Raw genomic sequence first — 24,330 nt, 5'->3', positions numbered from 1 at the left:
CTCCTAAAAGAAAATTGTTCTTCTCTGGGAGGTGCAGAGTTCCAAAAAACAACAATGTACTGCTCTGCAAATATGATTATACAGCAGTCCAAAGAAAGTATTTACACGGATGGGCAATGTACCATTTTCAGCAGAAATAAGACTCCGGGAGATAATAAAATCATAATTTCTTTGTGTAATTAAGTACACAAAATTGTTATACTAGACAATGATATCTGTGCAGCTAGACTGCAGAATGACGGTTGATTAAAATGTGTATGCAGTTAGTAATTGTGTACAAAATAGATACAATTACTATGAAATGAAAAGAGATAAAAAACAACATAATTGAAAGGACAAAATGTGACTTTGGAGAGGTTTGTTTTTATACTCAAAGTTACACTTAATTTTAAAACTGTTGCCATTTCATGCCAAAAAGGGCCATTAAAAAGGAACTATGCTACCTGATCTGCTTAGACACAACTTCAGCTGCACCACTTCATATGGGTAAAGTTACCAAACAGTCACCAAAAAGAAGTGATCCAACCCAGAAATAGAAAAGACACTTACTTTTTCTCCAACAGCACCAGGGTTTCCAATACCACCAGGAGGTCCCTGAGGGCCATCGGCTCCTGGGGGTCCTGAAGGGCCTCTGGGACCAGGTGGGCCAGGTGGACCCTTCGGGGAAGAGAAAAGACAGTTTAATGAGGACAAATTTAATCTGCATATTGTTCATAATGTAATGCATTAGATAATGATATTGTAACAAATATAGTGTAGGAACTTGTAATAATCTTCCATCAAGCTCTTACCATTTGACCAACGTCTCCAGTTTCACCTTTTTCACCAGGTGGACCAGGCAAGCCCTGAGAAATATGGAACAGATTTAAATCATATTGTCTCAGTGTTTCTCAGTGATAACATTTGATCACTGTCATGGATTCTATTATTCATTATAGTCCACACCTGCAGCCCAACTGGGCCAGGAGGTCCGGGGAATCCTCTTGATCCTTCATCTCCCTTCTGGCCAAACAGACCCTGCTGACCTCTGGGTCCAGGCTCACCATCTGCTCCCTGCACAATGCAACAGATAAAGGGGTCACAATCAGTGGTACTGTTGGCTTAACAGATAGATTAGGTGTTAAATGATCTGGACACATAACCCAAACTGGACACTTACAGCAGGACCAGGTGCTCCAACAGGTCCTTGAGGTCCAGTAGGACCAGGTGGACCCTGCAGAGGAGAAGAGACACATCAAAAGGATAATCAATACCTGTATTTTTAAGTATCTATAAGTTTTTACTATTCAAAACTTTCAAAAACTGAATGTTGTAAATAAACAACAACTTACATGTTCTCCTTTGTCACCTTTGCTTCCTTTCTGGCCTGGCTCTCCAAGCTCTCCCTAAGGAATGAAATGATCACAGTGTTAAATGAAAACTGTGAAAGATAAAACTCTCAAGCCAAACTAAACACAAGTGAGAAGGTGATCAAGTTTGATACTAAATAATGTTAAAATTATTATCAAAAAATCCCCAGAACAGAAGATGACACATCACAGCACAATAGAACCTACACTCAACTATATCCTACATTTGAAAAGACATTTTTAGAGATCTGAATGTGGAAATTTCTATTATGTTCATCCTTCTGTGCCATGGTCATAAATATAGTTCCCATGTGAGAAGGGCTTATCATGATGGTTGAGTCACTGGTGCTACTAGCAGCCAAAACAGAACAATAAGTCCCATCTCAACCTGTTTGCACCAAAATTCCCTGAATTGGAGAACTTTGCACCATTCTCTCAAAACCTCCACATGCTGTGGGCGTTTAGAAAAATAATGTTAATAACTTTTAAAGCCAAAGGCATTTATTTTTGAGTTTGAGTCTGACAATGCTCTTTGTGAGGCAAATAAAGGCCTTGGAGTTGTCCGTTCCCCATGGACAGGACTTATAATGAGAAAGTGTCTGAATGTGAGTAAACATTAGCTTGTGAGATCCTTTTCATCTGCATGGCAAATGCCCTCTGTATTCTCTGTGTCCGTCTGCACCGCAGGGACTATTGTAAGGCCAGTTAAGAACTGAGGCATTCTTCAAAGGATAAGAGATAATCCTCTGAGTATCTCCGTAGCTGATCTTCCTGCAAATGTTTTTAGAGGGGATGAGGAGTTGTTCTTGCCTCTGAATACTAAAGGGTCACTTTCACACTTTCCGTCACTGCCACAAAATCCCTCCCTCTCCTCTGTCTGTTTGTACAGAAGGGTACAAAGCAGCAACAAGGCAGATTTGCCTTTTAAAGATCTGTTAATCGATGCGAACTCTGTCAGACAGATTCCCCTTAGAGCGTTTAAGGTCACAGTGAAAGAGACGAGAGGATATCTAGCTTAGATCTCAACTGTAAAGTTTAGTGCCTTTGTAAGGCAGTTCGTGTGCATATACTATATATTAGCGTGTGTGTGTTGCAGAATGAATTCAAAAATTGAAAGCTTCATTGCAGCTTTATAGGATTTCATCATATATTTGTTTACTTGAATAGGAAAACAAGCCATGAAAAGTAACTCACCTTGTCTCCATCCTCTCCAGGTGGTCCAGGAGGTCCACCAGGTCCTGGCAGACCCACAGGTCCCTGAATACCGTCTCTTCCAGCTGGGCCTTGAGGTCCTTTCTCTCCCTATTTTCAACAACATGTTTTCAGCCATGTTAAATTTGTGATTTTTTTCTTCCTGTATGTCACTGGAATCCTTATAATGTGATGTTCTTACCGGTCCGCCTTTCTCTCCAGCAGGGCCTGGAGGTCCCTGGGGGCCAGGACGTCCAGGTAGACCTGTAGGTCCGGCTGGGCCAGCTGGACCACGCTCACCAGGAGAACCCTACAGCACCAACCAACACATAGCAATATTAATTATCAGAGTGACTGAACGAAAATATCAGACTTCCAAAGTTTTAATACTGAAACAAAATTACAATATCAGGCACATCTACCTTACCAAATAGGTCAGACATCTCTTATGTAAGTACCAAACTGTGCATATCATTATATTATATAAGAGAACAACTGAGGGTCTGAACTCTGCTATGGAGGCAATTCCCAGACATGGAGAGAATATAGAGGGTGAGAGTATGAGTGAGAGAATGAGAGTGACAAACTGAGGATGCAGATGCAGTAAATTGTACTCACAGCAGGGCCAGGTGGGCCGTGAGGACCCTCATTCCCTTTCAGACCATGAGCCCCCTGCAGAACAAAATAAAATGAAGGCTTCAGAAAACCAACAATCTGTTGGGGAAACACACATCCTTCCTTACGTTGGACTCCCTATTTTCAAATAGGCTCAGCATGAGCTGGAAAACCTCATATAGCCACCAAAGTGGAGACTGACAGCAGACGAGGAAAAGAGATATTTACCAAAACAACATCCTTTACATTACAAATAAATGGGAGTATCTCACTAATTCTGCATTCGAAAAGCTGTTTCTGCCATTGATTTCTGGCTAGCAAGTCTGCAGTTACAAAATAAGTGTAGATTGCATAATTAACGGAAAATAACTTTGTTTAGTATGAATGCTAAATAAATAAACAGCTTAGAGCACACTGTTCCTCTTCTGAAGCCCACACAAGAATCCAATATTAAGTCTGACTATTGAGGCTCACCACATCCTTAAAGTGATTTAATAGCCCAGAACTATTATGCAATAACAAAGCTGTGAGAGATATTGGATTTGTGAGAAGCTATTGTACTCAATCATATTAAGAAGCAATATTTACCACAGGGCCAGGCAGACCTCTCTCTCCAGGGAAACCTCTTGGCCCGGGAGGACCATCCTTACCTGCTGGGCCAGCAGGGCCGGGGTCACCCTGTAGATGAAAGCACATTGTTATTAAATCATACAGATATGTATTATGCTGATAGTATTTAAAAATATATGTAAATTAGAGCTTCAAAGTTCACCTTAGCGCCTTCTTTTCCTGCAGCTCCAGGTAGACCCTGTTCACCAGGTGGACCTGGGGGTCCAGGGTGGCCCCGGTCTCCCATTGGTCCAGTCTCACCTGTTGGTCCCTACAATTAGAAAAACAAAAACAAAATCATGGCCACTGCAGCATAACCCTCAACTGCAGAGGAGGGAGGTGTGAAAAATAGAGACTACAGAACATTGTGAACAAAATCAGCATTTTAATTCCAGAAGAGATGTTAAAATTTCTCGATCTATTGCTAAATGTGGCCAGAAGCTGAGCATTTGCTGTGTGGGAGGCCTACTAGTCATTAAGGCCATATACAGCTCCGTTATCATCAATGTTCTCAGCTGGCATTAGCAGAGCGGATGGGAGGGAAAGTCTGCTAAACGTTTATGCATAATGGATGAGGAGCCCATATGAAAGAGGATAAACAACACAAGTCATGGCTCGTGAGGTACAGGTATGAGGATAAATCAATTATTTTGTCAGAAAAACAAAATGCTGAGAAAGTGTTCTGGTAACTTTATTGGCGCACATCTTAATGATTGACCTCAGGTTTCAATTTTGAACAATACCTCTACAACATAGTGTAACTTTTGAAACACTTTGCGGTTAAAACAAATACTGATTTGTTATTTTTTCAGCATTTACTGAGATTTGTTTCTGCACAAAGGATTTGGTATTGCAACCATATCAATACAATACTCAAGCCATCACTGGTAATACATGTAAGCGAGCAACACTGCAAGACAGGGTGATGGTTAATGACTGTGACTCACCTGAGGTCCAACCACACCTGGAGGACCAGGAGGGCCAGTCTTGCCTTGGAATCCCTGCACATGACAGAAGAAAAAGCAGAATTGGTATACAATTTACTTGGTGGAATACAGATGAAGAGACGAGTAATCAGTGTTCAGTAAAGACCAGTTTACTCACAGTCTCTCCTCTCTGTCCGGGATGTCCAGGCAGTCCGTCTTTCCCTGCAGGTCCCTGAGAAATAGACACAAATGCATACATGAGGATGTACAGAATTAAGAAGTATAAAGAAAGGGGATGGGTTTGTACAGAGAGCTTTGTGTGGAGGTGTTTGAACTTACAGGAGGGCCCTTTGGTCCTGGGAAACCTGTTGGTCCCTGAGGTCCTGGCAGACCCTGAAACAACAAATGGCAGTTGGTCAATAATCATTTGTCTCTGATTGAAAGTGATGAATTTGATCAGACTGTATGGTACGTACCCTCTCACCGGGAGGTCCTGGTGGGCCATCATTTCCTGAGTTACCCTGAAGAGACAAAAAGAAGAGTAAATGGTGCACATGTACTGTACCACAGAATAAACAGTTGGTTGTCAGTGAAATATTTTACACACTTTTGGTCCAGCTTTTCCTGTTGGTCCTCTTGGTCCTCTCTCTCCCCGAGGCCCCTTGAGAAAAGAAAAGCAGACACAAAGTGATTAAAATCATAGCATGGTTCCTAAGAGATATGTGTGATATGAAAATGTTACACTTAATTATTGTCACAGTTTGGATTTCCCTGGAAATCTCCGCCATATCCAGGTTGAATCTCCATTTTCACTCAGATGCCAAGCTCGCCATCTGTATCTAAGCACGAGTCTGCTGAGTAAGACTTACTGTTGGTCCTCTTTGTCCGCGTGGGCCAGGCTTTCCTGCTGTTCCCTATGGTCACAAAGAACACACACAATGATCAAAGGAGTGGCACTCAGATCATTAAGAGGCTGCATCCTCCGGAAGAATGACTCTAATGCCGGAAGACAGTAATACTTGCAAGCAGATTTCAACACAATTGGACCATTTAGGAGCTCAGAGATATCATTAATTAGGAAAGACTTGTTTTCAAATAACCATCAATATTCATCATCACTTACATTAGATTCATTATTACCTTAGAATAGTGCATTATGATAAAAAAATAATGTAGTTTCAATGCAATGTTACAATTACAGTGGCTGCATACAACTTTAAAGAGAAAAACAATTACATCTTTTGTGTGGCTCTTAAGTTCCAAGCAAGTGCTGTGAAACTATGTTAATTATCCCTTTTTGTGCAGGATTTTAGTCTCATAAACCTCATAAATGTTTTGTGAAGATGAAAAGCTTTATGTGCCTCGCTCCACTCGTGGTGACAAACCATTACTTTTGCAGGCAAGCTAATGGCCCATCCCTTAAACAAAGAAAATGAAACATTGCTCAAGTATCACAGAGTGATAAACATTGCTTTTGGTGGTTTAGAAATGAGTTGTGTAAGCAGTAATGAAGAGGGAATGCAATTGTCTTTCCGTCCTTAGTAAAAATCTTTATTTTAGGGCCATTCACCTTCTTCTTGGTTGATAAATCTACAGCTGGGACAGGAGCCTGTCTCCAGCACTATGCCTGTATTGATCCAACCCTTGTAAGACTGAGAAGAATAACAAGAGGTCTATTTGACATACCCGAGTTCCTTTCTCTCCGTTGGCACCAGGGAAACCTTGGAAACCCTGAGATCCCTGTGAGTGAGAAAGAGAGTAATTAATCATTTGAGAGACAAACCTTTAATATTACATCCTGTGTTTACTCGCTGAGATATCCCCCACTCAATAAATGCGACAGGAGACTGGGCGCTCCATGAATAAAAGCAGTGTTTTGCTGTTGTTGTGTCAGGAGCTGAAGGCTGACACCAATAGGCATATTCAAATCCCAAGCTCTTTGATCATGGAGCTTCAAGCATGTCCAGTTGTCAGGCTGTGGCTTTGCCTCAGACAGGCTAAAGGATAAGCCATCAAAATTTCAGCAAAGCAGCCTTTCAAACACACATGTATGCATGTTTCATTCTCTTTCAAACACACATATAGCAACACTGTGGCCAACTACATTGTGTCTCTTATCAAAAGGATTTTAAAGTCTCAAATCAGTGAACTAATGACAATATTGTTTAGCAATATATGCTTATCGTGCAATTACCTTTGGTCCTTGTCTTCCTGGGTATCCTGGCAACCCGGGAACTCCAAGTTTACCCTGTAAAGAGAAGAAATTTACTTAAAAAGGTGTTCCAGCGACTGATAATTGCACTTTCATAAAGTCGGGGCACTCATTAGAGACAGATGATTAAAATTGATCCAGCAAAGGCAGATATCCTGACTTTTAGTTTCTAGTATGAGTCATACTCCAAAAAACATGCAACTCAACAGCGTACTTCATTAGATCCTTTCTGCTTCCTAAATGTCCACTTCTCTCAAACCTCACATCTCCAATTTGAAATGCTCGCCTGCTTGAAGTCGAGATTGCCCAGATGACATCACTATTACATCATCAGGGTTATTCTCTCAGATTTTACAAAGCTCCTCCAGAGCCGCAGAAAATATTATACCGTAAATTAAACTGTCTTTACAGTGGTGAGATTCATGTGTAAAATCGTTATGTTTTTGTCAATTCCTGTTATTTAATTCAATATTGCATGATGATTGTGATGCATACATTAAATAGATGTATATAACTACTGTTCATGTGACTTGTAATTAAATATCTAGTATATTTATGGGTTATAAATGATAGATAAAAAAATCCTGAAAATAATCTGTAGAATATTTGTACAATTGATCGATCTCATAATGAGTACCTTTCCAACCTAAATGCAAGACAAGCAGCCTTTGTTAGGTCAGTATTACACTATATTTGTACAGCAGTAAATGCTAACGAACAGTGGTGTTATTCTTGAAGAAAAACTATATTAAAACGTGCACAAGCACCTGCTTAACACAGCAGCATTTATTAGAACCATCTCAGTTCTTGGCATTTCAGCTTAACGATGAAATGTTGGCTGCTGTGTGGTCTCTAATTAAATATGAAAATGACTCAGCTGTTACTTCTTGTGCTATCCAGATACAGTACAAACCAGGTCCTACATCTACAATGCTGAAAAACTGCCAAAATCTAAATATATGTGCAATTTAGATTCAGTATAAGCACTTTAGTATAAGGAAAAAAGCTTTAAAGGATAACAAGCAAAAGTATTGTGGTTACTGCGGAACGAGGGCACAGCACACTCATGTAGTGCAGGTTGGCTGATGACTTGCCAAATCAGAGTTTGTGCAAGAGTTTGTTAACACAGTCTCAATGATACTAAACATCTGTTCAAGGCGATTTTTAAGCCTTCAATGAAAGATCATTAAGACTTTGAGGATGCATCCACTATAAGAATGAATTAACTTTTTTTACTACAAAAAAACGGCTGATGTATCTCACCTAACAGCCTACCCAGCGTTCAATTTAATAGACAATGTTAGGAACTGAATCCATTTTGTGCTCCCAGCTGGTTTTAGAGCAGCAGCAGTGAAAATCGGTTGCTGTTCAGAACAAAATGATCGGAAAAACTATTTTCCTTGTTAATCCTTGCAGAGCCATCATCCTAGATCAAACATGACTGATGATACAAAATAACAACTTGGTTTTTTTATTCTGTATTATCAGTCAATATAGAATTTAGGCAGTTTCTTTGGGAATGTATCAGCATACATTGGTTGGTTACAAAAGAACTTACCTTGTCACCAGTTGGACCAAGAGGACCAGCATCTCCTGGGAGACCTGAACGACCCTTTGGCCCCTCAGGACCATCTTCTCCTCTGGGTCCAGCTGATCCAAGCTCACCCTGGAAAGCACAGGAAGCAGTAATGTCACATGCCTGTATACTTAAACATAACGGACTGGATCCGCTGTAATCATCACAGTAGGTTCTATCATATGTGTACTTGTCTTTTATTGGTACCATGTGGAGTTTTCTTGCAAACATACAGGGTTATGTTTACGTTCAGTGTCTCTCACCGAAATACATTGTGCAAATCCTTGAAAACTAACAGACATGTTGAATATATTTCAGTCCTCAAACAACTTTTCAAAAACATTTTCATTTAAAACCTCAGTTGTTTACTTGTGTTAGCACTCTCCTTCTTCCCTGCTGTTTGCTGGTGAATTGCTACATTTCTAGGTGTGTTGCTGTCACCTGTTATTGATTGGTTGAATAGTGTGAAACCCTCTACAGTTGTCATGAATGGGCACGCTGCAGGATACATATGTATGTTCATGTATGTCCACATGCTAGTAGAACATGAAATACATACAAAACATGTCCGCTAATCAAAACATTGCTCCATAGCGCCACTTGTGCTAAAAAAAACTCCACAGGTGTACCTTTAAAGGCCCAGAGACCTATTTTCTCAATCAGTTTCTTACTATGAGTGATGGGGTCCTGCACAAACACACAATATTCTGCCAGAGTTAGAACAGTTTTTACTATTTCACATGAGTGATTACTGTGGTTGTGTTTTTGCCTGTTCTCTTCTTACTGGTTTGTGTCACAAGAGCAACTAGACCACAGATTTTTCTTGTTGAACAAATAAACAACCCTGTCCATTCAGGAAAATTCAGATCATCCTTTTAAAACTGCTGAGAGTAAAGTTGCTTAAAGAATCAAGTATGGCTATGTTCCCTCACTGTCTGCCCCTCAAAGCAGTTAGTGATCCTATTATTGCTTCTCTCTGTGCGTGTGCGCCCCTTCTAGCAGGACACACACTAAATGACAGAGTACAAACTCGCTCTGACAACCATTCGCTGCTGCAGAGACTCAGTGGTGTGTGAAAGGTATCTAGTTAAAGGCTTGTGCAGAGTTGCACAAGCTAGCGTGTGCGTGCACACACCCACACTCTAGAGCACATAAAAAGGCATCAGGCAAACTGTTCTTGACTCACACTTGCAAGCTCATCAAATAGAACGTTTTAAATTGAGCACTAACACACACGCACACACACACACACACACACACACACACACACACACACACACACACACACACACACACTTTTCTTAGGCATGCTTAAAAATGAGTCATTTAGATTCTAGTCCATGTGTGTCTTCTCCAGAGCAGAGGAGCTCCTCAAATCTTTGCTTTCATCTGGATCGGCTACATCTCCAGAGGAAAACAGGCTGGAGCCCCATGTCTCTCTCAAGGGTTTGAAGGGGTTTAAAGTGCCATTGATTTTTCCTTCCTTTCTGCAGTCAGCTATAGACAGCCCAGTTAGGGATCGGGAGTTTGATGTTTGAAGGGTTGAGGCGAATTATGTTTCTCACTGTAAAAGGCAGTTTTCCTAAGACTTGACAGTGTAAATCCCTAATACAGTTTGGAGGAGGAAGCTGCTGCTGCTGGGTGCACCTGTCAAACCCGCGCTTCTATACTAAACTTATCGAGGTGAGGACTGACTGGAAAGTGGCAGAGGGGATAGAAAAGGAATTGGAAACTACTCACGTAAACTCATACACACGCACACACACCAACAGCTGGCGATAGGAACAACACCTTATGTTTGCTCGTTACCCACAATTCCTCAGTAGTCACAGAGGCTTAGGCCATAAGGGGCTAACGTGACAGGAGTGGTTGGTATTTTCACTTTCCTCAGTTAAAGGTCACCCCCAAAACAATTTTGTGTGCAGGAGTTGTCTAACTGGTTTCATTCATTTTGATTTCATTCATGCTTCCAGCATTCAAAAAATGATTGACACATAACGTAAAGTAAAATATAAATAAAAAGCCTTACCCTGTCACCCTTGATACCCATATCTCCCTTGAAGCCGGGGAAGCCGTCTTCTCCCTAGCAAGTGAAGATAGCAGATAGTGAGGTGAGGATGTAATGAAGGAGAGAGAAGTGGATTGTACAGATGTTGAAACCAGCCAGATGTCAAAAATCCCTTGTTGTCATAGAAACTCTTGATCACCTTCTTTCTTTTGTACCAGTAATTCAGAAGGGGTTTTACAGGATCCATGTTAATACTACACTTTCTCTGAAGTTCAAAGTCTCCTCCTTTGACACAGTCACTTTCTTTGACTTTCTTAGCCAACAATCTGCATTCTCTTACCTTTTCACCCTTGTTTCCTTTAAGACCGCGCACCCCATCGGCTCCCTGTGATGCAAGAACAGACAGGAGTTACAGGCCGAGAAGGGTGCATATTGGACAAAAGAGAACATTCAGTCCTACCAGCAAGATATTCACCATTAATGTGAAGATTAAAGTTTTTATGAAGCTGTAAGGTCAGAAAAGTTATCTAACATAGCATTTTTTTAATGTGTAGTGTACTCTAGAGGCTATACTCTGTGTTGCATATAGATATGTTTTATCTGTAAATTGCAATGTAACTGTAAAAGCAAATTAAATCCTCACAACTACATTTCTTGACCATTCTTCTCATCTTCCCAGACAGAGCAAACACTTCAGACGTGAGCCGTGCACCAAGGACACTGTTAGCTAGACGTTAAGCCACTTGTGTGATCCCCCCCCCTCTCAGTGGAAGCTTTCATGATGGGATCAGTCACACCCTCTTACCAAGAATTATTTGATAGGATTTCTTTTGTCTTGGTTTTATCAGCTAGTAATGACACCAAACAAGAGGAGGGTTGTGCGCCTTGAGCTGTTATCAGCTCCAATGACAAACTCAGTATCACCTTGTGTAAGCAAAGTGATGTATGTAAGATCTGAAAAGATGAGTTTCCTCTCTTAATCTTTGCACCACCAAGATCATTTTTTTCTGTCTCAGCAACAAATATAGAAGCCATTGAACTATTCAAGGTAGTTCTTATTTTAAGAAAACATGAGTAAGCAGGAAACTAGGGCTTTTAATTTATTACACAACAGTTTTTTTTACAAAATCATACTTTGTGGGTTGGACAAACCTTGGAAATAATAACAGGTTTTTTCAGAAGCATTTTAATAAGATAATGGGCAACTATTAGTCCATTACACTTGTTAATTGCAAGCTACCACTAGCTGATAATATCGCAAATTAATTTCTTAGTGGCTGATAATCAACTCACCTTCACGCCTCGGGGACCAGGATAACCAATGGGTCCTTGAGGGCCAGCAGGGCCCTGGAGAGAAAAAGATATTTGGTGAGAGATTGTAACACACAGAACAGTTACAGTGCACACATGCACCACAGTGCTTATGTTATCTGCATTAATGCAAAATGTTATATGCAAATGTGTCTAAACTAGGACAAAGGGAGGGAAAAGAAACTTAAAAAGGCGTAAATAAATTAAGGAAAGAGTAAAATGCAAGCTCCAAAATTAGGAGATATGGAGGCAGAAATAAAACATACCTGGTGTCCTTTGTCTCCAGAAGGCCCTTCCTTTCCAGGGTGACCCTGTGAATTATTAAGAAAAATATTATTTAATCTCATTTCACTATAATTACCACCATTAATACTACAACACCCCCTATAACTGACAGATTAAGTTGTAAAATATTGGAGGATGTATCAAAGTGGAAAATTGAAAAAAGAGTCTTCAGAGCTCAACCTCATTTGGGATTTTATCCTTAATGCACAGAATTATAGATTCACTACCGGCCATTACTGGGCTCTCAAAGCTAATACTGCCGTTTTGGGACTTCACAATACATTACACATATACTACACATGTATGTGCACATACACAATCACAGTGCAGAAGCCCAAGGCACAAAACCACACATCTAATACACACATGGATATAGAAAGAAAAAAAAAAAAGATGGGAAGGAAATTGATTGCTTTCTCGTGAGACAAAGAAGCTCTGCAAAGCCTCTGATGGGTTTTCAGTGATGAGAGCAAGAATGGAGAAGGAAATAGATACAAGTGAGAACAGAAATAAGGGGCATGGGGAGAGGCTGTTGATAGGAGATGCAACAAATGAATGAATAAAAAAAAAGCTGAGTGTGTATATGGCGGAGAGCTATTTCTATTCTAAAAAGACTTTGAAAGCCATTAAAGGACCAGGGGGACAATGTATCTATCTTTCTTTCTCTTTCACCAAGCCCCTGCATTTTTTTTACTGCATCTCCCTGTCTTTTTCTAGCCCTGCTGTTATTCATATTTCACAGCCTCTCTTGTCTCTTTCTCTCTTAGGTGCCACCTGGTGCCTTCCAAGACACATCTGCCATTAGTGCAGGTGTCTTCTGTCTGCACAGGGATGGGAAAGAGAGTGTTTGCATATATATATTTCTGTGTGTGGGCGGTTAGTTGCACAGTTACACAGCTGTGGTAATGTGTTGTATCATACATATGTTTCAGCCAAATAATTATCTCAGTATTTCTCGAATGTAATAGGTGGTTTTTAAACATTAAAATTTGATATACTGTTTTGAAAATGTTATTTCTCACATTAGACATAGAGAGGAAGGGAGAAAAAGAGACAGTACAGTAAACCCACCGGTGGACCATCAGCTCCTGGCATTCCTGGCAAACCTGGCTTTCCAGTAGGGCCCTAGACCAAAGACAAGACAAGACGTTAGGGCAAATAAGACATCACAAAGTATGACAACACAAATGTCTATAAGAGTCTACAGCCATTTTAACGGCGGTTCTTTGAACTAAATGCTAACATCAGCATGATAGCTGATATAATGTCTACCAAGTTCACCATCTTAGTTTAGCATGTTAGCATGCTAACATTTGCTTATTAGCACTACACGACAAAAAGTACAGTTGAGTTGATGGGATAATTTGTTTTGCAGGTATTTGGTCATAAACCAAAATATTGGACAAATCAAAATTTTGACCAATTGATGGCACTGGACAAAACGTTAAGGGATCACAGGATGACTACAATTCATTGTGAAGGGGAGATGAACGTCCGTACCACATTTCATGGTATTCCATCCAATAGTTGCCGAGACATTTCTCTAAAACCTAATCTCGTACTGCTGCTAGAGGGATTGCCAAAGTCATTGGGATTCGTCCACTGGGGAGCATGAATATTAGCCGTTAGCATGGCTACTAAAAAGAACAATCAATATGGCTTCATAATGTAAATTTCTTGTTCTCACTAGCTCTCTATTTTTCATAAATCTTGGCCCAGTTTCACTAAAACATGGGGAGAAAAAACAAAATGTCTACATTCTACATCAGTTACATTTAGCAGTTGGCTTCGCGTCACTGGTTTAGTGATATATCGACTCCAAGAATTACAAGATTTTTTACAAAGACTTTAAATTATATCTTTTAAATCATCCAGATCATTCAATAAGTCTGTGTTTTTATGATTTATGATCATCCTGGGCTTCTAATTACTTCCTCAAATAAATGATCTTGAATCAGTTCTTTATTTCTTTCTATGTTACTTCATCAAGTACCACAGCCTTCTCGTATGTCATCTATAATCGGGGGGGAAACATAATACCTGCATTATCCATTCTCAAATTCCAACAGTTCAATAATAAACTGAATACCCACAACATAAGCTGGCAAATGTGATTTAGCTGAAATTGGATTAAAATGTATCAGGATTAAAATCTGTCTGTACTGTCTCGTAGGCACTATTCTGTCCTGCATTGGGGATGGGGACGTGTTTGCATAATAGTGTGATAAGCATTTGGAACTGAATAAGATAGCAACTTGGCTTTCAGCTCATGCAACAGAATGAGACAATTTCCTGCAATTTTATAGATTTAGGGTCTTTGATTATTAACATTTTATCGAGCTGGCAGTTTTTTTTACTGTGGCATTGCAGGAATAGCATTTTTCACAATATATTATAGTTACTTAGTGATAATGTGATATCTTACCTTCTCTCCTGGAGGTCCGATGGCTCCTTGGGGCCCAGGGAGTCCCTGTAGAGGGAATACACAATGCTCAGAACATTTTCCTCGATGGATGAGGGAAATATCTAATTTCAGACAACCTGTTCATCACTCACCTGGGCACCTGGGTTGCCTTGCTGTCCAGGAGGTCCTGGCTCACCTTGAGGTCCCTGAGGAAAAATGAAGCATTGTTTTATATCTTTTTTTAATAAATCTCAAGAGTATGAGAAATACAAAGAGTAATTCATTATTGTACTTGAGTAAAGCATCACATGGGAAGCTAAGAGTGATTTGTTGCTCCATATGGTCCATTAAAAGTGAAGTGCTCTGAACAGATATAAATTAGAAGCTGTCAAAGAGCGCATCACTGCATTATTACCTTCTTACACCTGAACAGGCCATAATTTTTGAACAAACAGAGCAATATTTTACGCTGGCTTACAGCAGAAGACACACACACAAACATACAGTACACATTCCCACACCCTCTTTCCTAATGAACGAAACTGCCAAAGCTCAAACACATAAGTCCTTGCCTCTCAGATAACTGGCAATCAATTATGTTGCCCCGGTCCAAAAGCCTGGGAAAGCTAATGATCTTCCATCTCTACCTAGTTGGAAACTTCCCAAAAGAACAGACAAGCTGCACCAGCCAGGTATTCTCTCATTATTGCCGTGCACTATCAGAAATTGACCTGGAATGATACAACTAGCCATAGTGGACTGTTCAAATGGATCTAAACACAGCCAGTCTATTCTTGATTACCTGCTAAGTATCCTCTGATTGTAGAGGTGTGACTGTGTATGTGTGTAACGGAGAAAGATAGAGGGCTCATGAGCCAATATGGTGGATTTAAGGGTGATAAAGGGAGTCAGAGATTAAAATGGTGCACTTTTAGATTCTGTGACAGTTGTGTGTGTGTTGTTCTTTTGTTTTTCTTCTCTGGAAATGAATAATGCCTGACACTGTATTAGTAATTAAATCAATTCTTGCTTCACTTACTATGTTTCCTTTGGGTCCAGAGTGGCCGTCCATTCCAGTAACGCCCTACAACAGATGAGAGGAAAACAACATTCAGCGCTCAGAAAATCTGTAAAACACTGAAAAGGTTAGTAATTTGGTTTCACATTAACTTTTAATTGTCAATCTTAGCTCTGAAATGTGAAAAAAAGTGTTTGTAAAATTAAAAGAAAACCACATAGTTGTATCCTTATTAGGCTTTTGCTTCTGCACTGTATGAGTTTTAGAGTATAGTTTATTGTTTTGGGAATCTCTACATCCTGTACAGGGACAGCAGACAGCAAAGTAAGGTACTTGATTGATGCGCACTGTCCATGTTAAATTAAATCTGTTGAAACAATATAAATATTAGGTTTAAGCTTTGCTCTGCTGTAGATATTTGTCTGAAATGCTGAAGTTAAACTCAATAACATATGCTTCTTTTTGTGTATTCTGTCTGAAATATATTGAGTTTTTGTATTTCCCTGTGGGTGTTGTCTGCAGTGTCTTGTGTTCTTGTTGCCTATGGAGGTGGTAAAAAAAAATGAATTCTGCTCTCTATAAACAGTAAATCTATGGTAACAGCGTGGATATGAAAAGGTGAGAGGAGGGTATGGGGACTCACAGGGGGTCCAGGAGGTCCCTGAGGTCCTTTTGGTCCAAGCAAACCACGGGGCCCCTAGGAAAAGTAGAAAAATGAGATTTAGAATGATATCACACCTGTGAAAGGATGGATGAATTATTAACCATGTTCAACTAAATCAAGTTTCAAAATTATACTTTAGGAAACAACCTAACTTCCTAAATGTCCTTGAGGATACTCTACAGAGTCAGATTGTGAGGGAAAGCTGAAACCCCGTCTTTTTATTATTTTTTTTACTACACATTGATTCCCCACAGCTATGCCTATCAAACATTGCTTTGAATTTCAGTGCTTTGCCTCACAGCTACAGTTACCTAACAAGACGTATTGTCCTAGAAGTAAGAATTCAAACCAATGTAGCACACCCTGGTGGACAAAATAAATCATAACAGCAGATATCAAGGGCTTTCTGATGGTTTCTCCTTCCCCATCTTTTTTTTCCCATCCATCAGGGAATATCCTGCCCTGAGAGAGTGGAAGGCTATTATAATAAGCTTGATGTGAGCTGTCTGCATTTCTCACCTCCAAAGATTCTCTTGTACAGATGAGGCACTAGTCAAGCCTGATCAACACACTCTTTCCAGCAGTGTACTGCTATAAAAATCTACATTGATATGAATATGAACAGTGGCTGAGGTCTGCAGATGATATATGATATCATCAGACTATATAATTGTTCTCTAACACAATGACATGATGAGCACAGGTCCTCAGCTCTCGGCTCTATCATACCGTACAATCTCTCAGTGTGAGACTGAATAGTAATATGTGTGATCACTCACTGGTTCACCAGGAAGTCCCCTGGGTCCGATCTCTCCATCATCTCCCTAGGAAAGAGAGAGAACGGGTCAGAATGTGGAACAGACAGTGAATGATAATGGAGGAGAAAGCGAGGATGCGTGTAAGAGATAATGGGAAGGCACAAAGAAAAATCAGGGAACGAGGGGATCAGGTTGCGTCAGCCATGGGTAATGAGGATGGAGAGGGGAGATTAGAAGCACATAAAGGTGTGCAGAGATCAAAAAAATATTAAGGAGAAAAATTGAGTGAGAAAGACGAGACTGGGAGAGCAAGTGGAAGCAAAATTCGGACGCTGATAAAAAGATAAGTAAAGTAAGAGGAAGAAGTTCATCTCAGATGTAGCTTCTGTCTTCCTGTGAGCATAACATTGATGGTTAAGGGGATAAGATACATCCATTACTATTATACACCATTTTTTTATTTCCCTTTCAGGCTACAAAAGATGACTATAATTATATGTAATTTTTTTTCATTACCCTCTCTCCATCCTCTCCAGGGCCACCAGGAGGTCCAGTAGGGCCAGATTCACCCTGTAACAGCAAAACATTAACATTTAACAGTAGTTCACATAAACCCAAATATACAGTTGAGCAACATATGAATACACACTTTTCATAGAACCATAAATTGACTTACTCTATGTCCTTTTTCACCAGGAAGTCCAGCAAGACCATCAAACCCTCGGTCTCCCTGAAGAGCAGAAAAATAAAGGTTGAAGTACAACTTGTCCAGGCTTCAAAAACTCATTTTTAAGTTAACATGATGAAATATGGTGCATTAAGGTCATAAAAGTGGCAAAGTTATGATGTAATGACTATGATGGACAAGGTACCTTGGGTCCAGGCTGTCCTGGCATGCCCCTAGCACCATCAGACCCAGAACGACCCTGTAAAAGAAATAGAATATTCCTGGCTTTTTATTCAGTGCTCTGAAATGTATATAAACAATTCATATAGCATGAATAAGTATGATTATGTATGTTTTGGATCACACCTACCCTTCTGCCAGGCTTTCCAGAGGGTCCAGTGGATCCCATAGGCCCACGTGGTCCCTGAAACAAAAACACTTCTGTTAAACTTACAGGCGGTTCTTTATTTTTGCTGCACTTGTAATCTCTGAGACCATCCTGGAAGTATGATATTAAAACAAGGAACGATGTATATTAGTCTACTTTTAAGTGTTTTGTTAGGACTAATGCAATACTATAACAGATTCTAAGAAAATATGCATTAGTTTCGGTTAAAAATATAAAGTTTCAGTTAGTTTTCAGACAAGGTTTACTTAAATTTAGTTGTTCAGAAATAAATTTTAAAAACACAATTTGCCATTTGATATCTCATACCTGAGGACCAGCTTCTCCAGACTCTCCCTTCAGTCCAGCTACACCAGGAGGACCCTGAGAAGAAAAAAAATAATAATAGAAGATTTAATGGACACTAAACCAATACAAGTTTTCAACGATGCTGCAAACAGTTTTATACATTCATTTTATGTATTGCGTAGTACAATAAACTGGACAAATCTTTGATATTAAATTTCTATTGATTCTGACTTTGTGTTTGTCGTGAGATGATTTGCAATACATACCAGAGGGCCGGGTCTGCCAGTCAAACCCATTGGACCTGTAGGGCCGCGCATGGCCAGCTGAACACAGATAGGAAACAAATTAGCAATAAAATAAAAGACAAAATAAAATATAATTGTTAAAAGATATATATAAAGAAGCTGTACATTGAACCAATGTGTGGTTAAATATTGTATATAATGTACTGTATGTATGCATGTGTTTGTGTATGTGTGTACGGTACATGTATTTGCATCTCTTCATGTGTTCTGTGTGTGCATGTGTACTTGAAGTTATCTTTTCTACAGCTCACAGGGAAACCCATAAAATGCAATAATGATAATAAGAAAATAATAAAGGAATCAGAATGGTTTATGGAAAGTGCTATACATGTAAATACAAAGAAGCATGTGTAAAATCCGGTTAAAGACAAATATTGCAAAAATACAACAAATATATTAAATATAAAACTTTAGAGAAGACTGCAGCAAGGATGGGAAAAATAAATGTATAGGGTCGATACTGACTGCTGCTGTCTGATGATGTATTTCTGTGTGAACAGTTACCCTAGCCTGCTGCATGATGGCTTGCATCTGGGCCTCCTGTGCTGATACAGCAGGTCCCTTTTGTCCAGAGTCACCTCCGGCGCTGAATCTGAACTATGGAGGGAAACAGAGACTGGTGAGACTTCACTCCAGTAAAAATGATTCCAGCACATAGCAGGCGCTGGCAAAACACAGGAATAAAAACCAGATAAACACGAGGAATGACTAAAATGCTAGCTTATCGTCCAGCAAAATAAATATTTAGCATAAACATGACAACAAGCACTGACATCTATTCTGAGTAAAATGTTCAATATTTCTTTAATACAGTGTTCTCAGCTTGAAACTATGCAACAGATGTTGAACTAAGCATCAGCCTCCAGCTGCCAAACCAGCACCATCAAAGGCTGCTTCCGCAGGCCATGAGCTTCGAATTCTACTGGCATCTGGTGGTGATAAGGCAGCATTGCACCATAGGTGAATATCCAGGCTTGTTGTGCAACACAGGTTTGTTTGGATAAGACATCTTGGGTTGGGTTACATTGCACAGGCCTCAGGAGGCTGATAGTTAGTTTACGGATGCACAGCAACACAGTGAAATATGGTGCAGGGTTTTGCCATCACATAAACATTTTTACCAAGAAGCAAATACAAACAGCTGATACAGAACATCACAGCTGAGTCAGATCAACTGCAGCTCACTCACCATGAACCAAAACTTGCCAGAGAACAAATTCTTTATAACTATTGAGCAAATCCCACAATTACTTCTCACTGAATTTCTGCTGAATTTGAAGTGTTGGCCCCTCCCTTTGCTATCACAGTAGCAATCAAATATATGCAGCTATTTCTTTCTTCTCTCTGCCAGTCTGTGAGCCTGTCTTTGATTCTTTCTCTCATATTTTTCATGATTTTTTTGTCAATCCAATATTTGGTACTTAACTGAGATTCCTCAGCATCATCAAACCTTAAACAAAATGTTCTGTAACATCTAAATGTTGACTAGCAAGGTCCTAGAAACAGAAAAATACTATCATGGAAACTACATACAGAAAATAAGACTTCACTATTTAAAGGCATACTATGGAGGATTTAATGGTTGGTGTTTGTAAACACGGCATTCAAAGTTGGCCCCTCCTCCCCGACTCGACCAGAGCAAGCTAAGAGCAGAGTGAGACAGAGAGAGAGAGAGAGAGAGAGAAAGAGAGAGAGAGAGAGAGAGCAGCGGTGGTCAAGCGAGCTAGAGTGAATGAACAGAGCGAGCAGCGCTGGTGAGAACAAAGCTGTGAATCAGATAAATAAAACATTATTTTCTGATTGTTTCACAGCGGTTAGTTCTAAAGCACAAATAAACACGCCCACACCTCCACACAACCCCACGGGAAGTTGCTTCACTGCCGGATTTTGTGTGAATGCATAGCTTCATCCTGTCCGCTGTGGGCTCTTTGCTCTGCAAATATGTAGCTCAGACCGCTGTAGCATTGTTATTGGCTGAGGTCTACACACCCACTTCCCAAACAATGATGCCCTGAAACGTCCCGAATACAGCAAAATAATAAGAAAACAAGAAAATACAGGCAGAGGGTAGGATCTCTGTAGATACATACACCACCACACACTTCTAGTGGGTCATAAGTGATGATTGAGATGGATTATTTTTGTATGAGTCTATACATTGTTTTTTTAAGAAAAATTCTGCATAGTATATCTTTAACGAATGTAAGTGGTAAAGTGCTAAAAATCTGCCATTTAACCCTGTCATGTTGACTCCACTATTTCAATACTACGAGCCAAGAAGTCCTCTGGTGAAACAAGGGTGAAACAACAATGCATGTTTCTCATTAGACTTGGAGCTCAAGGATCAGATTTCAAGTTTTGCTTTCTGCCAGTGGATACACCAGAACGACTCTAGTTCCTGTCCAGACAGAGCTTGCCACATGGCTCACCCAGACAGTTCTGTGGACCCCTGAAACCACAACTTAACATCTGTACAACTAATCAGGTCCAACAGCAGCAGTGTCAGACATCTTCCAAGTACAAGGAAGAGAGAGTAAAAAAGGTAGACAGCATAGGAAGTCGTTAGGATGGTTGTGTAACTGTTGCAGTCGAGTCACTGCATACAGCTGAAGCTACAGAGAGAACTGACAGCATTGCTTTGCTTCCTGTCTAAAGCTAGAAGACGACTTCCTGGAAGGACACCTGATAACTTTAAATTTGGCGAAAGAATGTGGGATAAGTTAAAAACTGTGTAGGTAGAGAAAGTCCTATATTATGTAGCTATGACTTTATGGAGTCAAAACAACTGTAGAGTAAGGGGCTATCTCAGTTACTACACATACCACAAGGGGTTGCTAAAGCACAGATTTGCATCACAACATATTTATAATAGATAGATCCATCAAAAAATTGCTTCATCGGAAATTCCCTACATTCCACTAGAACGTGTAAACCACATGTCAGAGTAACTGATAAAACAGAAAAAGAAAAAAAAACCCTTGAGTTCCACTATGAATGAAAAGTGCAGTCCAAATTAAATGTATTGTTATTATTATTATTTCATTACATCATACTTGGCCTTAATCGAGGCTAAACAAGGATATAAAGTCACATGGGAAATGTTTTATTGCTTTAAGTGGGGTAAACATGAAAACAGGCAACATTTTCTATTTTGCTATTTTAACTCTTTTTTCAACAACTGCAATTTACTTACAGGCAGCATCAGGACAGTTCCAGGGGGTCCTGGCAGACCATCAGCACCAGGAAGACCAGGACGACCAGGAGGACCCTTAAACAGAAAATAATAACATGATGTACACAGGCAGAAGCGTGGTCATTTTCTGTATTTCCATAGCTCAGAAAATTTGTGTGGCTATTTTTCTTTTCTACTCACCCTCTCTCCAGTATCTCCAGGGCCACCTGGTGGGCCAGAAGAACCTGGTGGTCCAGGGAGACCCTATTTTAAAGCAGAAGATCTCATTTGACTCCCATACATACATAATGCAACACAAAGGAACAGTCATATTTGCTCCACTAAAGGTTTTTCGCCTTTATCTCACAAAGTGGTCACACATGGGGGAAAGGAATGCATGAGGCAATATGGGACAGCTTGTTCAGTTGTAAATCCTTTGTGGGGCGCTCTTTATTTGTCTATAGCTCAACGCTTGAATGGCTGGCTTCTATGGGACTCCATCTGCAGGGTGTCTGAAAAAAATCTCCCTTGATAAATAATTAAGTTCTTCAACATCTGGGCAAGTCCATATCTCTTCAGGGGGACTGTTATGGCCACTCCCTTTGAATCAGGAATAAGGCAGCCAGGGATTTTCACAGGAAAGCACTAAACCTCACATTTTCCTATCCAAAGGACAAAGCATAAACAAACTAGAAAAATGGGTGATATAAACTATTATCAGCTTTTATTTATCAACAGAGATTGCATAGAAAAATGTCAATGATCAAGAGGCACAGATACAGAAAGAAAACAAGGAAAAGGCAAAAAAACAAAAGAAAGTTAAGAGGAAGTCTCAAGGAGAGACAGATTGACTTACTGTTGGCCCTTCAGGCCCAGGCGGACCCTCCACCAACATTCCCTGAAACACACAAGCACACAAATCATTAGATACCACACAACTATCTCATATGCACTCACAAGCTTTTTTTTTGTGTCCATTGATACAGAGCTTTGATTGAAGGACATTCATATGTGTCCCAACACAACTGCCAATCAACTTTCTACCTGAAAGTCTTTGCTATCTTAATGTACATTCCTGCCTGTCATTTCAGTTTAGCTTGCAATTAATCCTCGGAGATTAGGAGACACAAAGAAAAGGACGCCCTGAGGTGCTCTCCTACCTGGACGAGCTAAGGGAAGCACTAATCAAACTCAAGACATCATTAATTGGTTCATACTGACAGACCAGATGTCTGATCATACATGCAACATAAAGCCAGTTTATGCATGTGCCTGTGCAGCTAATAACAGATGATGTGGGTGTGGACTCACAAGCATCTGCCTTACAGATGCACTGTTGCAGCTCTGCGGCTACAGAGGTATTGCTTTGTTTGTTTGCCCTTGCGGTAGCATTTTGTCTTCCCGTTAGGTAAGAAACCTACACATTATCCAAACTTATTTGAATTCAGTGATCTCAGCATTTTTCCATAAACCCCCAAGCTACCTTCTACGTATTTTCATCACAAAATTACTGCCATTGATCTTTCGCACTCCCCAGGTAATGCCTATGTTTCGCCTGCAGTGTGTAACGCTGGGAATGGGGCTACATGATGGGAAAGACCTAGAAAGGTGCGTCCGTGACTTCATCTGTCTTAGCAGACAGGACACACTGGGTGGGTGGTAATGTGTACTCAAACTAATGTGTGATGTGTCCATGAACATGCTTACACACACACACACATACACAGTCATCTAGGAAGTGAACTTAAAACACACACACATGCTCTCATATATAAACATGAGGACACACAGTTACACAGGCATGTATACTCGGTGGAGCTCAGTGACATTTGTTAAAAGTGAAACAGCTGTACTTGTATTAGAGATATAAATTCCTTGTGTCTGATGCAATTTGCAAACATACATACGCTGTAAAAAGGAGTTATGCTTATTTTCAATTAATGTTACCAGTAAATGAAGAGTATATGTATCATGGTTGGATGTATTCCACCTGTTTTTTTTTTACACAAAGCTTAGGTTTTTAACAGGAAGGCAGAAAAAGTCTGAGAGAATTCTTACTCCCTTCTGCTCTTCTTGTATTCCTGTGTTTACACACTAACCACACTGTGTTTAAAGATTATTGACAATCCTTGCATGGCTATTCTCCAAATGTTTATGCTGTAGTCCTGATGACCAACCAGGAGTGAAGCCTTGCCCGAGGATACTATAAGAAAGGTCTGGTAAGCCTTTGTGTGTTTGGTTTTAGAGATCTCATTCAGAAGTGAAGGGTGGGTTGTGTTTAGATGTGGATCATACATATGTACTCGCAGATATAAACATCCACGCATACGCCCATGTGCACACAAGCACACGCAGCCTACATCTGTTGCTCAAATATGTTGTTCAAATAGAAATACTCACAGGCTCAATAACAGCAGGCTCTCCCTTCTGTCCCTTCTCGCCACGAGTTCCGTCGACCTACACACCAAACACATAGACAAAAATATAATCAGCCCCCCTCCTCTTCAACACTCTTATCATACTATCCTCCTCATCTTCAAGATCATGTCTTTGCCAGTATGTCCTT

General features: G+C 40.1%; 1 protein-coding gene across 2 annotated transcripts in view; it reads right to left on the bottom strand.

Annotated features, from left to right (window-relative positions):
- The window catches only part of col5a1 (procollagen, type V, alpha 1), a 75,130-nt gene that overhangs the window by 13,750 nt on the left and 37,050 nt on the right, over positions 1-24,330 (bottom strand). For both annotated transcript variants that reach the window (XM_067574877.1, XM_067574878.1), the window contains exons 9-48: positions 24,165-24,221; positions 22,621-22,662; positions 21,966-22,028; positions 21,786-21,860; positions 19,097-19,189; positions 18,554-18,610; positions 18,309-18,362; positions 17,964-18,017; positions 17,799-17,852; positions 17,603-17,656; positions 17,443-17,496; positions 16,948-16,992; positions 16,148-16,201; positions 15,526-15,570; positions 14,639-14,692; positions 14,508-14,552; positions 13,154-13,207; positions 12,064-12,108; positions 11,780-11,833; positions 10,827-10,871; positions 10,508-10,561; positions 8,461-8,568; positions 6,885-6,938; positions 6,377-6,430; positions 5,560-5,604; positions 5,298-5,351; positions 5,167-5,211; positions 5,030-5,083; positions 4,869-4,922; positions 4,712-4,765; positions 3,928-4,035; positions 3,744-3,833; positions 3,159-3,212; positions 2,743-2,850; positions 2,544-2,651; positions 1,332-1,385; positions 1,160-1,213; positions 946-1,053; positions 792-845; positions 550-657 (exon numbers count right to left, since the gene is read on the bottom strand). In XM_067574877.1, the coding sequence (XP_067430978.1) occupies positions 550-657; positions 792-845; positions 946-1,053; positions 1,160-1,213; positions 1,332-1,385; positions 2,544-2,651; positions 2,743-2,850; positions 3,159-3,212; positions 3,744-3,833; positions 3,928-4,035; positions 4,712-4,765; positions 4,869-4,922; positions 5,030-5,083; positions 5,167-5,211; positions 5,298-5,351; positions 5,560-5,604; positions 6,377-6,430; positions 6,885-6,938; positions 8,461-8,568; positions 10,508-10,561; positions 10,827-10,871; positions 11,780-11,833; positions 12,064-12,108; positions 13,154-13,207; positions 14,508-14,552; positions 14,639-14,692; positions 15,526-15,570; positions 16,148-16,201; positions 16,948-16,992; positions 17,443-17,496; positions 17,603-17,656; positions 17,799-17,852; positions 17,964-18,017; positions 18,309-18,362; positions 18,554-18,610; positions 19,097-19,189; positions 21,786-21,860; positions 21,966-22,028; positions 22,621-22,662; positions 24,165-24,221 (2,520 nt within the window). The remainder of the gene's footprint in view (positions 1-549; positions 658-791; positions 846-945; positions 1,054-1,159; positions 1,214-1,331; positions 1,386-2,543; positions 2,652-2,742; positions 2,851-3,158; positions 3,213-3,743; positions 3,834-3,927; positions 4,036-4,711; positions 4,766-4,868; positions 4,923-5,029; positions 5,084-5,166; positions 5,212-5,297; positions 5,352-5,559; positions 5,605-6,376; positions 6,431-6,884; positions 6,939-8,460; positions 8,569-10,507; positions 10,562-10,826; positions 10,872-11,779; positions 11,834-12,063; positions 12,109-13,153; positions 13,208-14,507; positions 14,553-14,638; positions 14,693-15,525; positions 15,571-16,147; positions 16,202-16,947; positions 16,993-17,442; positions 17,497-17,602; positions 17,657-17,798; positions 17,853-17,963; positions 18,018-18,308; positions 18,363-18,553; positions 18,611-19,096; positions 19,190-21,785; positions 21,861-21,965; positions 22,029-22,620; positions 22,663-24,164; positions 24,222-24,330) is intronic.

Source organism: Thunnus thynnus, chromosome 19 (genome assembly GCF_963924715.1).
Source record: "Thunnus thynnus chromosome 19, fThuThy2.1, whole genome shotgun sequence".
In the NCBI taxonomy this organism is placed as follows: Eukaryota; Metazoa; Chordata; class Actinopteri; order Scombriformes; family Scombridae; genus Thunnus; species Thunnus thynnus.
This window is presented reverse-complemented; position numbering and strand designations above follow the sequence as displayed.